Genomic DNA, 14,723 nt, shown 5'->3' on the forward strand with positions numbered 1-14,723 from the left:
TTTCTTCTTTTTTTTCATTTTTACTTATCTATTTTTTACTTAACACTTTATTTTTCTTAACTGCATTGTTGGTTAAGGGCTTGTAAGTAAGCATTTCACTGTAAGGTCTACACATTTACATTACATTTACGTCATTTAGCAGACGGTTTTATCCAGAGCGACTTACAAATTGGTGCATACACCTTATGATAGCCAGTGGGACAACCACTTTACAATTTTTTTGAAAATATTTTTTAGAAGGATTACTTTTATACTATCCCAGGTATTCCTTAAAGAGGTAGGGTTTCAAGTGTCTCCGGAAGGTGGTCAGTGACTCCGCTGTCCTGGCGTCATGAGGGAGCTTGTTCCACCATTGGGGTGCCAGAGCAGCGAACAGTATTGACTGGGCTGAGCGGGAACTGTGCTTCCGCAGAGGTAGGGGGACCAGCAGGCCAGAGGTGGAAGAACGCAATGCCCTCCTTTGGGTGTAGGGACTGATCAGAGCCTGAAGGTAAGGAGGTGCCGTTCCCCTCACAGCTCCGCCGTTCCCCTCACAGCTCCGTAGGCAAGCACCATGGTCTTGTAGCAGATGCGAGCTTCAACTGTGTGCGGAGGAGCGGGGTGACGTGAGAGAACTTGGGAAGGTCGAACACCAGATGGGCTGCAGCGTTCTGGATGAGTTGTAGGGGTTTAATGGCACAGGCAGGGAGCCCAGCCAACAGCGAGTTGCAGTAATCCAGACGGGAGATGACAAGTGCCTGGATTAGGACCTGTGCCGCTTCCTGTGTAAGGTAGGGTCGTACTCTGTGAATGTTGTAGAGCATGAACCTACAGGATCGGGTCACCGCTTTGATGTTAGCGGAGAATGACAGGGTGTTGTCCAGGGTCACGCCAAGGTTCTTTGCACTCTGGGAGGAGGACACAACAGAGTTCTCAACCGTGATGGCGAGATCATGGAGCGCGCAGTCCTTCCCCGGGAGGAAGAGCAGCTCCGCCTTGCCGAGGTTCAGCTTGAGGTGGTGATCCGACATCCACACTGATATGTCTGCCAGACATGCAGAGCTGCGATTCGCCACCTGGTTATCATAAGGAGGAAAGACTACACCTGTTGTACTCTGCGCATGTGACAAATAAATATATAGAAATATGTAAGAACTTCAAGAACGTCCACTTACAAACCAAGCATGCATTAAAAAACAGTGACACAAATTCCAACTATAGTGTTCATCGTATACATGTTTTCAATATGAAATGTAATATCTCATATGTATCCTGCTGCATCAGTTTCCATAATAGAGAGAAATGCTGGTTACTGTACACATTACACATACAAACTGCCTATTCAGGGATCCAACACACAACATGACAGTTTGTCCATAGCAAATACCAACATCCCCCATGATGTTTAGTTAGAACGTTTCACACAGTATAGACACGATATGCAGTTTACAAATAATGCTTAACCAGTACAAATATTGATATATGAACATAACACCGTATGACAGAGTTTATTCTTATTTATGACACTGTCCATATCATTTATATAATTTCATTTAAGTCATTTAGCAGACGCTCTTATCGAGAGCGACTTACAGGAGCAATTAGGGTTAAGTGCCTTGCTCAAGGGCACATCGACAGATTTTTCACCTAGTCGGCTTGGGGATTAGAACCAGCGACCTTTCGGTTACTGGCACAACGCTCTTAACCACTAAGCTACCTGCCATATCAGTGTCAAATAAAGTGTTACCCAAATTGCCTTGAATGTACAAATCAACAACCCACTTGGGCAAAAAACATACCAGCAGACTAAGCAAAATGGGAACAGTCAAACCAATGAGAGAAACATAGACACACCGTGTGATGTACCGTGAGAAGTTAAAGTTCCAGACAGTGGTCCACTCCACTCATAGGCTCATGCTTCTCCTCAGACGGTATGGTCGGGTCAGCTGACCTGTGACAAACACTCCATGGTCTACTATGGTGCAATGGGTTGCAATGTCAATGCTCTGAATGTTTTGGCCAACGGACCAGAAATTCTGAGGTGCTGTGGTTTCTATTGGTGGAGGAGACATGCAGAAAGAAGGTGAACTGATGGAGTAAGTGTGACTGGTACACTTCCCTTCTGTCTGAGAGACTGAAGTCTCAGAGACAGAGCTAGAGTCAGTAATGCTCTTAAAGGAGAAGTCCTGCACGTTCTTCATGAAGGCACTCTTGGTGTTGTGCTCCTTCTTGAAGAGGATGATGTAGCACTTGGGGAAGAAATGACAGCTGAGGATGCCATAGTTGGAGATGAGGATGACCACCATCTCCACCGCTGGCAGGTACTTCCCTGAGGTGGTCACATAGACGGGCACAAAGATCACCCAGGACATGAGGTAGAGGAGCATGCTGAAGGTGATGAACCTGGCCTCATTGTAATTCTGTGGCAGCTTGCGGCCTTTAAATGCACAGGCGAAACAGACGAGCGCCAGGACAGCGATGTAGCCGAGCATTACGCCAAACGCCATGTAGGAGCCCTCGTCACACTCGGCCAGCACAGTGGTGGCGAAGACAGTGGCCTTGTCCCAGGGGCTCTGCAGGACCAGCCACAGGGTGCAGGTGAGAACCTGTAGGGCCACACAGAGACAAATGATGGCGTAGGGTTGGTAGAGGCGGCGGAGAACGTCCTTCAGATCAGGGTTGAGCTGGAAGGCCAGCAGGATCTTCAGGGACTTGACCAGGATGCAGGAAACACACAGGGTGAAACTGAGGCCAAACAGCACCTGACGCGTCTTGAAGATGAGAAGAGATGAGACAATGAGACAGAAATGTATTATCTCTTTGTATTTAAATTTTCTTTGCGTCTACAAACTAAATTCCTTACCGCAAAGTTACAAAAGGTTCAGAACAATACACACACAATAAACCATGAATTCACAAACTGACACTGGTACAATCAGACAACGTCACAGACAGTACATTACAGAAGTGTTTCCCAAACTGTGTGTACCATACATACCTTACACTGGAGGCTGCTGGGATGACCTACAAAGAACACAGCGCTAACAAAACTTCCCACTAGGGAGAGCAGCATGAGCTGGGAGAGAGGCCCACCGGCAGCCTTCACCACGGGGGTCTGGTGTTGGTGTAGGAAGAGCGCCCCCACCAGGAGAACCAGGATGATGCCCAGGGCCGCCAGCGCCAGCAGCACCACCGCAAAGCCATCCTGCCAGGAGAAGAACTCCAGGGTCTTATGGGTACACCAAGAGCTCCCTTCCAAGGACCACTCTCTCTTTGTGTCACAAGACAGACACTGGTCCATGTCTGGAGAGGAGACAGAGGCACACAAAGGGTTGGAAGGGAGGATAGTGCTTGAACAACTGTTTAGAATTTAGAAATATATGTGTTGTTGCCTAGTACTAACAGTGTTGGATAAGGACAGTGTTGTAAGATTGTGTGAACTGAGGAGAGTTAGAGTACACTGGTGTGTATAGAGAGACAGTACATGAGAACTAACCAGTGTTGTTGGAGTAGTGGTTCTCAGTGCAGTTGATGCATTCATAGCAGCAGGTGTGCTGACCCTCAGCAGTCTTCTTGAACTCCCCAGGCTTACAGCTAGCCGAGCACACAGACACCACATCCTGCATCAGGAAACAATGCACTAATTTAAATGGCTGACCCAAGAAGAACTCTGACTGAAATCTATTAATTTTAGTTTTCAAACAAGCCTTTACATGTATGGCCAGTTTCCTGGGCACAGTTAAACCTAGCTGTCGACTTAAAACCATGTGACAACATGTAAAGCAACACGTGATAACATGAAACTACACATGTGAAAACGTAATCACGTGAAGTGTTCCATAAACACATTTTCACATGATTTCACATGTAAAATCATGTGATGTTCCACGTGAAATCATGTGGTTTTTCTGTAAGGGAGGCGTATACAAACTATTCAACCGCTAATTATATTCTTCTGAGTATTGTGTTTGTTACACAACAGTTTTTACTTTTGTTTTTAGAGCATCACCGATATCTAACATGAATGTGTGATACAGGTGCACCCAGTGTGTGCCAAGGTACTTGGTTTTCTTATTCAAACAATGCCCATTGTTTAACTGATCAGGGGTTATTGAATTTCCATCTCTATTTGTTTTCCAGTTTTACTGAGAAGTCTCTCAAACAGGTATGTTTAGTTTTCTTTAGTCACTTTGCGGAAGAAAAAGTAGATTGTTTGACCTTCCGATCTGTTTGTGTTTGTGTCTCTCTATGTCAAGTGTGATAATCGGTTAATGTGGATGTGTACATGAAACTTTGTGTGGCAGCCTAGCAGACAGACAAAAGAGAGTGAGACCTAACCTTAACCCTCACCCTAACCCTAACCCTCAACCTAACCCTAACCCTTACCTTCAGGTCAGTGATATTTGTGGTGTGTCTGCTGGTGTAGCTGAAGCTGTTGTTGATTGGATGGTACTCAGCTACAACGTCACTGACGTTGATGACTCCTCTCACAGACCTCCACACGGTTACATCATAGCCCAGGTTGATGTCCCCTTTCTGGTCAAACATATAGCTTTTCCCCTCCAGCTCAAACCGACTTCCCCTCAGGGCTTGAAGCACCTGAAACAAATGCAAATGCAAGTTCGTTCACATATCGTAGACCAAAGCCATATCCCAAATATATTAGATATATTAGATGACATACAGTATATAAGTTCAGTTTGTTGTGCTGTAGACATGAGGAGTTGTGCAGTAGCTACCTTCCAGGGTTGGACAGTGCCTGCTGTCTTGCAGTCCTTTTTGCTGCAGATATCAGCCACTGCATGGGCGATGGCACTGACAGCCATCTCCACACTGAAGACTATGCCTGCATGGCTGTTGTTTAGCAGGATCTCTGCTGCGGCTGTGGAGGAGGACACAACCCCGGGGTCTCCCGACCCGTTTAGCAGGGAGTAGAACTCCTTTAGGAAGGAGTTGTTTCTTATGACATCATTGCTGTCACTCAGATTCATCAGGTAGTGATGGAAAGGAGCCAGGTTCCCTCTTTTGAAGGTGAAGCCCACCACATGGCCGATATCTGGGAGGTCCATCTCTCCCAGGGCCTCCTTTGACGATGACCAGCTGTCACTGGCCACCCACACCCTCTCCCCCAGCCCTGACCCCAGCCTCTGACCCCTCAGCTCCCGGTACAGGTACGTCATGTGAGTAGGCTTGGCGAATGTCACCACCACCTTGACCTTGGGGTTGCTGCGGATGGTGTTGCTGGCATTTCTGACGGCTGAGTTGATATCAGGGCTGGTCAGCGAATCAGGGAGGATCTCCTTGAAGGCCACACAGATCCCTGAGGCGGTTGCCTGGGAGACAAAGCTCTCCATGGCTGAGCGGCCGTAGTCTCCATCTGTGGTGACCATGCCCACCCAGGTCCATTTGCTGTCGCTAAGCAACCGGACCATGGCACGCGTCTGGTACAGGTCGCTAGGCACAGTCCTCAGGAACGCGGGGAAACGGATCTTGTCACCCAGGATGATGGCGGTGGAGGCGTAACTGATCTGTGATGATTCAAAGAGATAAGGTTATGTTGGATCAGAAGTAACCTAACCAGGTAAAACTCAGGACCTTACACGGTATGCCGTGATTTATCTGTTCTAAAAATATTTAATATGGGCTATGATGGGACCAGAGTTTTTCTAATCTGGTCCGGTGGTTTTAAAAAACACCTTGAGCTTTGTGCCCTGCCCGCGCGACCTGCAATTTCCGTGAATCTGATTAGTCAAGACACGCAAAGAGCGTACAGCAGCACTCCGATGTGATAGACAGAAAAATGCTGCCTGGCCACACGGTTTCCGGTGGTCCTATGTTGAAGTGATTTTGTCATTTATCTGTATCATCATTGCTGTCTGTCATTTTTTTGACACAACTCGGTTATTCATTATTTTATCAACCCTTTTGTTACTGTCCATCAATCGTCACTCTGTGGGTGGGTTTTGACTGCTTACCTGAGGAATGAGCTCCAGGTTGAGTTGCCGGGCAATGGAGATGGAAATCTCAGAGGAAGAGGCCCCTATGATGGCCATGATTGGCGGGGAAGAGTTAGAGGTGTTGGCCCCTCCCCCACAGTCCGTGGTTGGCTCCTGTGTGAAGTAAAGAATGTACACCATTTATATGAGGTGCTGGCTAATGGAAGATTAACTATACAAATCCAAAAAAGGTAGCATACTCATCTATCCTTGCTGTGGATTGATTTGACCAACATTTTGGCTAAAGAGCTTTTACCTGTGTGAAGTCAGCTGAGGCCCTCAGAGTGGTGGTGACATCAGAGCAGGAGTCGTGGATACGGTATCCCAGAGAGATCCCTAGTGTAGTCAGGACAGGGGATCTGTTGGCCAACTCTATAGCGTGGATCATAGCCAATGCCCGGGTGAACCCATCCGTGTTGAACCTGTGTTTGTGTGCATTTGAGTGTGTGTGTTTGTTCAAGGTACATAAGGCATGGTTTGATCATCACCTTTCAGAGTAAATCAACTCTCTCTCACAAACACTTAGTCATACATTAGAGAGTGAAAGAGAGAGAGAGAGAGAGAGAGAGAGAGAGAGAGAGAGAGAGAGAGAGAGAGAGAGAGAGAGAGTCTCATCCTGGAATATTCCAGGCCTGAGGTCATCTGCCTTTGGCCTAAAGAGCAGGAACCTGGACTTCACCAAAGGAATAGGAAATACAGACATTGTTATCCTACAAGAAACATGGTATAGAGGAGATGGATCCACTGGTCGCCCTCTAGGTTACAGAGAGCTGGTAGTCCCATCCACCAAACTACCAGGTGTGAAAAAGGGAAGGGACTCAGGGTGTATGCTAATTTGGTACAGAGCAGACCTAAGTCACTCTATTAAATTAATCAAAACAAGAACATTTTACATTTGGCTAGAAATTCAAAAGGAAATTATCTCAACAGAGAAAAATGTCCTCCTGTGTGCTACCTATATCCCCCCACTAGAATCCCCATATTTTAATGAAGACAGCTTCTCCATCCTGGAGGGGGAAATCAATCATTTCCAGGCCCAGGGACATGTACTAGTCTGTGGCGACCTAAATGCCAGAACTGGACAAGAACCTGACATCCTCAGCACACAGGGGGACAAACACCTACCTAGACATGACAGCATTTCCTCCCCCATATGCCCCCCTAGGCACAACTACGACAACATAACCAACAAAAACGGGTCACAACTCCTGCAGCTCTGTCGCACGCTGGGTATGTACATAGTCAACGGTAGGCTTTGAGGGGACTCCTATGGTAGGTACACCTATAGCTCATCTCTTGGCAGTAGTACTGTAGACTACTTTATCACTGACCTCAACCCAGAGTCTCTCAGAGCATTCACAGTCAGCCAACTGACACCCATATCAGACCACAGCAAAAACAGTCTACTTGAACAGAGCAATACTCAATCATGAGCATCAAATCCAAAGGAATGGAATAATATTAAGAAATGCTATAGATGGAAGGAAAATAGTGTGGAAACCTACCAAAAAACAATTAGGCAACAACAAATTAAATCCCTTTTAGACAACTTCCTGGACAAAACGTTCCACTGTAAACTTGGCAGTAGAAAACCTAAACAGTATATTTGACCTCTCAGCTTCCCTTTCAAACAGAAAACAGAAGAAAAGTAACAATAATGACAAATGGTTTGATGAAGAATGCAAAAACCTAAGGAAGAAATTGAGAAACCTATCCAACCAAAAACATAGAGACCCAGAAAACCTGAGCCTACGCCTTCACTATGGTGAATCACTAAAACAATACAGAAATACACTACAGAAAAATAAGGAACAGCACGTCAGAAATCAGCTCAATGTAATTGAAGAATCCATAGACTCTAACCACTTCTGGGAAAATTGGAAAACACTAAACAAACAACAGCACGAAGAGCTACAGTGCCTTGCAAAAGTATTCATCCCCCTTGGCGTTGTTCCTATTTTGTTGCATTACAACCTGTAATTTAAATTTATTTTTATTGGGATTTCATGTAATGGACATACACAAAATCGTCAAAATTGGTGAAGTGAAAAAATAATAATAACTTGTTTCAAAAAATTCTACAAAAAAAAATAACAGAAAAGTGGTGCGTGCATATGTATTCACCTCCTTTGCTATGAAGACCCTAAATAAGATCTGGTGCAACCAATTACCTTCAGAAGTCACATAATTAGTTAAATAAAGTCTACCTGTGTGCAATCTAAGTGTCACATGATCTCAGTATATATACACCTGTTCTGAAAGGCACCAGAGTCTGCAGCACCACTAAGCAAGGGGTACCACCAAACAAGCAAGCGGCACCATGAAGACCAAGGAGCTCTCCAAACAGGTCAGGGACAAAGATGTGGAGAAGTACAGATCAGGGTTGGGTTATAAAAAATATATCAGAAACTTTGAACATCCCACGGAGCACCATTAAATCCATTATTAAAAAATGGAAAGAATATGGCACCACAACAAACCTGCCAAGAGAGGGCCGCCCACCAAAACTCACGGACCAGGCAAGGAGGGCATTCATCAGAGAGGCAACAAAGAGATCAAAGATAACCCTGAAAGAGCTGCAAAGCTCCACAGCGGAGATTGGAGTATCTGTCCATAGGACCACATTAAACCGTACACTCCACAGAGCTGGGCTTTACGGAACAGTGGCCAGAAAAAAGCCATTGCTTAAATGTTCGCCAAAAGGCATGTGGGAGACTCCCCAAACATATGGAAGAAGGTACTCTGGTCAAATCAGACTAAAATTGAGCTTTTTGTCCATCAAGGAAAACGCTATGTCTGGCGCAAACCCAACAACTCTCATCACCCCGAGAACACCATCCCCACAGTCAAGCAAGGAGGTGGCAGCATCATGCTGTGGGGATGTTTTTCATCAGCAGGGACTGGGAAACAGGTCAGAGTTGAAGGAATGATGGATGGCGCTAAATACAGAGAAATTCTTGAGGGAAACCTGTTTCTGTCTTCCGGAGATTTGAGACTGGGACGGAGGTTCACCTTCAAGCAGGACAATGACCCTAAGCATACTGCTAAAGCAACACTTGAGTGGTTTAAGGGGAAACATTTAAATGTCTTGGAATGGCCTAGTCAAAGCCCAGACCTCAATCCAATTGAGAATCTGTGGTACTACTTAAAAATTGCTGTACACCAGTGGAACCCATCCAACTTGAAGGAGCTGGAGCAGTTTTGCCTTGAAGAATGAGCAAAAATCCCAGTGGCTAGATGTGCCAAGTTTATAGAGACATACTCCAAGAGACTTGCAGCTGTAATTGCTGCAAAAGGTGGCTCTAAAAAGTATTGACTTTTGGGGGGGTAAATAGTTATGCACACTCAAGTTCTGTTTTTTTGTCTGATTTCTTTCACAATAAAACATATTTTGCATCTTCAAAGTGGTAGGCATGTTGTGTAATTCACATGATACAAACCCCCCAAAAAACTATTTTAATTCCAGGTTGTAAGGCAACAAAATAGGAAAAATGCCAAGGGTGGTGAATACTTTCGCAAGCCACTGTATCTGTCCGAAATGGAGATGTATGGGTAAACAACTTCTCCAATCTTTTTGGCGCTATAACAAAGAACAAACAGCAAAAAAAGATACATGATCATATGCAAATCTTAGAATCAACTATTAAAGACTACCAAAACCCACTGGATTCTCCAATTGCATTGAATGAACTACAGGACAAAATACAAACCCTCCAACCCAAAAAGGCCTGTGGTGTTGATGGTATCCTCAATGAAATGATAAAATATACATACCATAAATTACAATTGGCTATACTTAAACTCTTTAACATCATGCTTAGCTCTGGCATCTTCCCCAATATTTGGAACCAAGGACTGATCACCACAATCCACAAAAGTGGAGACAAATTTGACCCCATTAACTACCGTGGGATATGCGTCAACAGCGACATTGGGAAAATCCTCTGCATTATCATTAACAGCAGACTAGTTCATTTCCTCAGTGAAAACAATGTACTGAGCAAATGTCAAATTTGCCTTTTACCAAATTACCGTACGACAGACCATGTATTCACCCTGCACACCCTAATTGACAGACAAACAAACCAAAACAAAGGCAAAGTCTTCTTATGCTTTGTTGATTTCAAAAAAGCTTTTGACTCAATTTGGCATGAGGTTCTGCTATACATATTGATGGAAAGTGGTGTTGGGGGAAAAACATACGACATTATAAAATCCATGTACACAAACAACAAGTGTGCGGTTAAAATTGGCAAAAAACACACACATTTCTTTCCACAGGGCCGTGGGGTGAGACAGGAATGCAGTTTAAGCCCCACCCTCTTCAACGTATATATCAACAAATTGGTGAGGGCACTAGAACAGTCTGCAGCACCCGGCCTCACCCTACTAGAATCTGAAGTCAAATGTCTACTGTTTGCTGATGATCAGGTGATTCTGTCACCAATCAAGGAGGGCCTACAGCAGCACCTATATCTTCTGCACAGATTCGTTCAGACCTGGGCCCTGACAGTACATCTCAGTAAGACAAAAATAATGGTGTTCCAAAAAGGTCCAGTTGCCAGGACCACAAATACAAATTCCATCTAGACACCGTTGCACTAGAGCACACAAAAAACTATAAATACCTTGGCCTAAACATCAGCGCCATAGGTAACTTCCACAAAGCTGTGAATGATCTGAGAGACAAGGCAAGAAGGGCCTTATATTCCATCAAAAGGAACATAAAATTCGACATACCAATTAGGATCTGGCTACAAATACTTGAATCAGTTATAGAACCCATTGCCATTTATGGTTGTGAGGTCTTGGGTCCACTCACCAACCAAGAATTCACAAAATGGGACAAACACCAAATTGACACTCTGCATGCAGAATTCTGCAAAACATATCCTCAGTGTAGAACGAAAAACACCAAATAATGCATGCAGAGCAGAATTAGGCCGATACTGTCACGCTCGTCGGGAACAGTGGAGGACCAAGGCGCAGCGTGGAATGCGAACATTTTATTATTATAAAGTATCACACGAACAAAACAACAAAACGAAAACGTGACGTCCCTGGTTGCATACACAAACCAACACGGAACAAGAAACCACACCAAATGAATGCCTAACGGTTACTTAAGTATGGCTCCCAATCAGAGACAACGAGCTACAGCCATCTCTGATTGGGAGCCACCCTGGCCAACATAGAAATACAACAACTAGAACAAACACAAATGAAAACTCACACCCTGGCTCAACATACTAGAGTCCCCAGAGCCAGGGCGTGACAGTACCCCCCCCCTAAAGGCGCGGACTCCGACCGCGCCAACCAAATACCACTGGGGAGGGACCGGGTGGGCACTCCGCCTAGGCGGCGGATCCGGCTCCGGGCCTGATCCCAGCTCCCTCTCCAACCCCCCAAAGTATCCCTGGTCCGGTCTGGCCCCGCTGGCCGGAGCTGGACTGCACACTGGTGGAGCGGATTGCTCTAGCTCTGGCGTGAAGCATCTGACCGGTGCCGGACCAGGCACCGGTGGAACAGGCACGGGACGTGCCGGACTGACGACGCACACCACTGGCTTGGTGTGGGGAACAGGCACGGGCCGTGCCGGGCTGACGACGCACACCACTGGCTTGGTGTGGGGAGCAGGAGCGGGCCGGACCGGGCTGGCTATGCGCACCATTGGCTTGGTGCGGGGAGCAGGAACGGGCCGGACCGGGCTGGCGACGCGCACCATTGACCTGGTGCGGGGAGCAGGAACGGGCCAGACCGGGCTGGCAACGCGCACCATTGGCTTGGTGCGGGGAGCAGGAACAGGACGGGCCGGGCTGGCGACGCGCACCATTGGCCTGGTGCGGGGAGCAGGAACAGGACGGGCCGGGCTGGCGACGCGCACCATTGGCTTGGTGCGGGGAGCAGGAACAGGACGGGCCGGGCTGGCGACGCGCACCATTGGCCTGGTGCGGGGAGCAGGAACAGGCCGGACCGTACTGGGGACACACACCACTGGCCCTACGCAGGGATCTGGAATGGGCCGGACCGGACTGGTAACACACCCCAGTACCTCTCGCCGTGCCTCTACACCTTCCATCCCCTCTTCGACCAGTGGCCCCCGTAACCTGGCGGCCTCCTCTGCCAACCCGCTGGACCGCTCTGTCGCGGTCTCCTGCTGGCCCGTCGTCCACGGCGTTAGCCCCCCCCTAAAAAAAATCTGGGCGTCTCTCCTACCCGTGGACCAGGTCTCCATGTCCCTCGCCAGACTTTCGCCCTTCTGCTTCCAAGTCCGGCCCTTCTCTTCCTCACCCGGCTTGACCCAGTCGAGGAGGCGAAGGAGATCTGCTAGAGATCTCCCTGGCGATGGCTCCTGGACACGCTGCTTGGTCCAGTCTTGGTGGTTTCTTCTGTCACGCTCGTCGGGAACAGAGGAGGACCAAGGCGCAGCGTGGAATGCGAACATTTTATTATTATAAAGTATCACACGAACAAAACAACAAAACGAAAACGTGACGTCCCTGGTTGCATACACAAACCAACACGGAACAAGAAACCACACCAAATGAATGCCTAACGGTTACTTAAGTATGGCTCCCAATCAGAGACAACGAGCTACAGCCATCTCTGATTGGGAGCCACCCTGGCCAACATAGAAATACAACAACTAGAACAAACACAAATGAAAACTCACACCCTGGCTCAACATACTAGAGTCCCCAGAGCCAGGGCGTGACAGATACCGATACCGATACTTTTCCAAATCCAGAAAAGAGCCATGAAATTCTATAACCACTTAAAAGGAAGCGATTCCCAAACCTTCCATAACAAAGCCATCACCTCAGAGAGATGAACTTTGAGAAGAGTCCCCCAAGCAAGCTGGTCCTGGGGCTTTGTTCACAAACACAAACAGACCCCACAGAGCCCCAGGACAACAACACATTTAGACCCAACCAAATCAAGAGAAAACAGAAAGAGAATTACTTCACACATTGGAAAGAATTAACAAAACAACTGAGCAAACTAGAATGCTATTTGGCCCTAAACAGAGAGTACACAGTGGCAGAATACCTGTGACGGACCTAAACTTAAGGAAAGCTTTGACTATATACAGACTCAGTGAGCATAGCCTTGCTATTGAGAAAGGCTGCCATAGGCAGACCTGGCTCTCAAGAGAAGACAGGCTATGTGTACACTGCACACAAAATGAGGTGGAAACTGAGCTGCACTTCCTAACCTCATGCCAAATGTATGACCATATAGAAACACATATATCCCTCAGATTACACAGATTCACAAAGAATTCGAAAACATACCCAATTTTGATAAAATACCACAGTGCGCCATCAAAGCAGCAAGATTTGTGACCTGTTGCCATAAGAAAAGGGCAACCAGTGAAGAACAAACACCATTGTAAATACAACCCATATTTATGTTTATTTATTTTCCCATTTGTACTTTAACTATTTGCACATTGTTACAACACTGTATATATACATAATATGACATTTGAAATGTCTTTATTCTTTTGGAACTTCTGAGTGTAATGTTTATTGGTAATTTTTATTGTTTAATTCACTTTTGTTTACTATCTACTTCACTTGCTTTGGCAATGTTAACATATGTTTCCCATGCCAATAAAGCCCTTAAATTGAAATGGAATTGAGAGAGAGAGAGAGAGAGAGAGAGAGAGAGAGAGAGAGAGAGAGAGAGAGAGAGAGAGAGAGAGAGAGAGAGAGAGAGAGAGAGAGAGAGAGAGAGAGAGACAGACAGACAGACAGACAGACAGACAGACAGACAGACAGACAGACAGACAGACAGACAGACAGACAGACTCTTTCAATATCTCTTTACAACACCCAATCTTATCTTGGCACTTACCCTACCTGACACACTGTGATGCATGGGGTGCTGAGAGGTTCAGGAATTCCTCTACTCCCTCATGGATGGAAAACAGCCCTCCAATGATGATATCTCCTGGTGCTGTAGCTCCTGCTGCTTTGAAGTCTTTCACTTTGGCATTGCCTGTCTCCAAAAAGGACAGGATGACTAAAAGATGGAGAACATCACCCATGGGTTCCATCACGTCTCTCTGTTGGTACTGTCCAATTCTCAATTTCGGTGTCTCTCCTTTGCACTCTCCCTCTCTCTCCCTGACTGTGTATGTATGTCTCTCTCTCCCTCTCTCTCTCTCACTGCCTCTGTCTCTCTCTTCCTCTCTCTCTCTCCCTTCCTCTCACTGCCTCTGTCTCTCTCTCTCTCCCTTCCTCTCACTGCCTCCGTCTCTCTCTCTCTCTCTCTTCCTCTCTGTCTCTCTCTCCCTTCCTCTCACTGCCTCCGTCTCTCTCTCTCTCTCTCTCTCTCTCTCTCTCTCTCTCTCTCCCTCTCTCCCTTCCTCTCACTGTCTCCCTGTCCTTGTCTCTCTTTCTCTCTCTCCTTCTCTCACTCTGTAAGCTCCTCTAGCAGACTGACTGAGTGACATGTCAGTATCTTCAGTAAACACACACCTGTTGCTTCCTCCTAATCTCAGCTAATGCATGCATAACCCTGCCCCCTCCCAGCCCAGCCCACTCTCTTTGAGAGACATCCACACTGAGTGATACACTTGCCTCCAGCTAAAGGTGAAAGACACAAGTGTGCTGACACCTCTTTTCCTGAAATGTTCTCACAATACCCAAGGTTTTTTTTATCACGTGGGTCTTTTAACACTTGAATAACACTTAAGTGTTTATTGAGTCCCAATGTTTAAGCGTAACATTTCAGAGATAA

At 46.4% G+C, this 14,723-nt stretch overlaps 1 protein-coding gene across 1 annotated transcript; it reads right to left on the reverse strand.

Annotated features, from left to right (window-relative positions):
- Positions 1-1,883: 1,883 nt before the first annotated feature.
- On the reverse strand, positions 1,884-14,037 carry LOC311115819 (G-protein coupled receptor family C group 6 member A-like; the record flags this gene model as incomplete). Its single annotated transcript, XM_084157343.1, has 8 exons — positions 1,884-2,750; positions 2,978-3,282; positions 3,476-3,599; positions 4,366-4,578; positions 4,719-5,507; positions 5,955-6,089; positions 6,232-6,397; positions 13,841-14,037. The coding sequence occupies 8 exons, from the start codon at positions 14,035-14,037 to the stop codon at positions 1,884-1,886; spliced, it is 2,796 nt and encodes a 931-aa protein (XP_084013469.1).
- Positions 14,038-14,723: the final 686 nt, after the last annotated feature.

Source organism: Coregonus lavaretus, assembly GCF_964263955.1.
Source record: "Coregonus lavaretus genome assembly, chromosome: 3".
In the NCBI taxonomy this organism is placed as follows: domain Eukaryota; kingdom Metazoa; phylum Chordata; class Actinopteri; order Salmoniformes; family Salmonidae; genus Coregonus; species Coregonus lavaretus.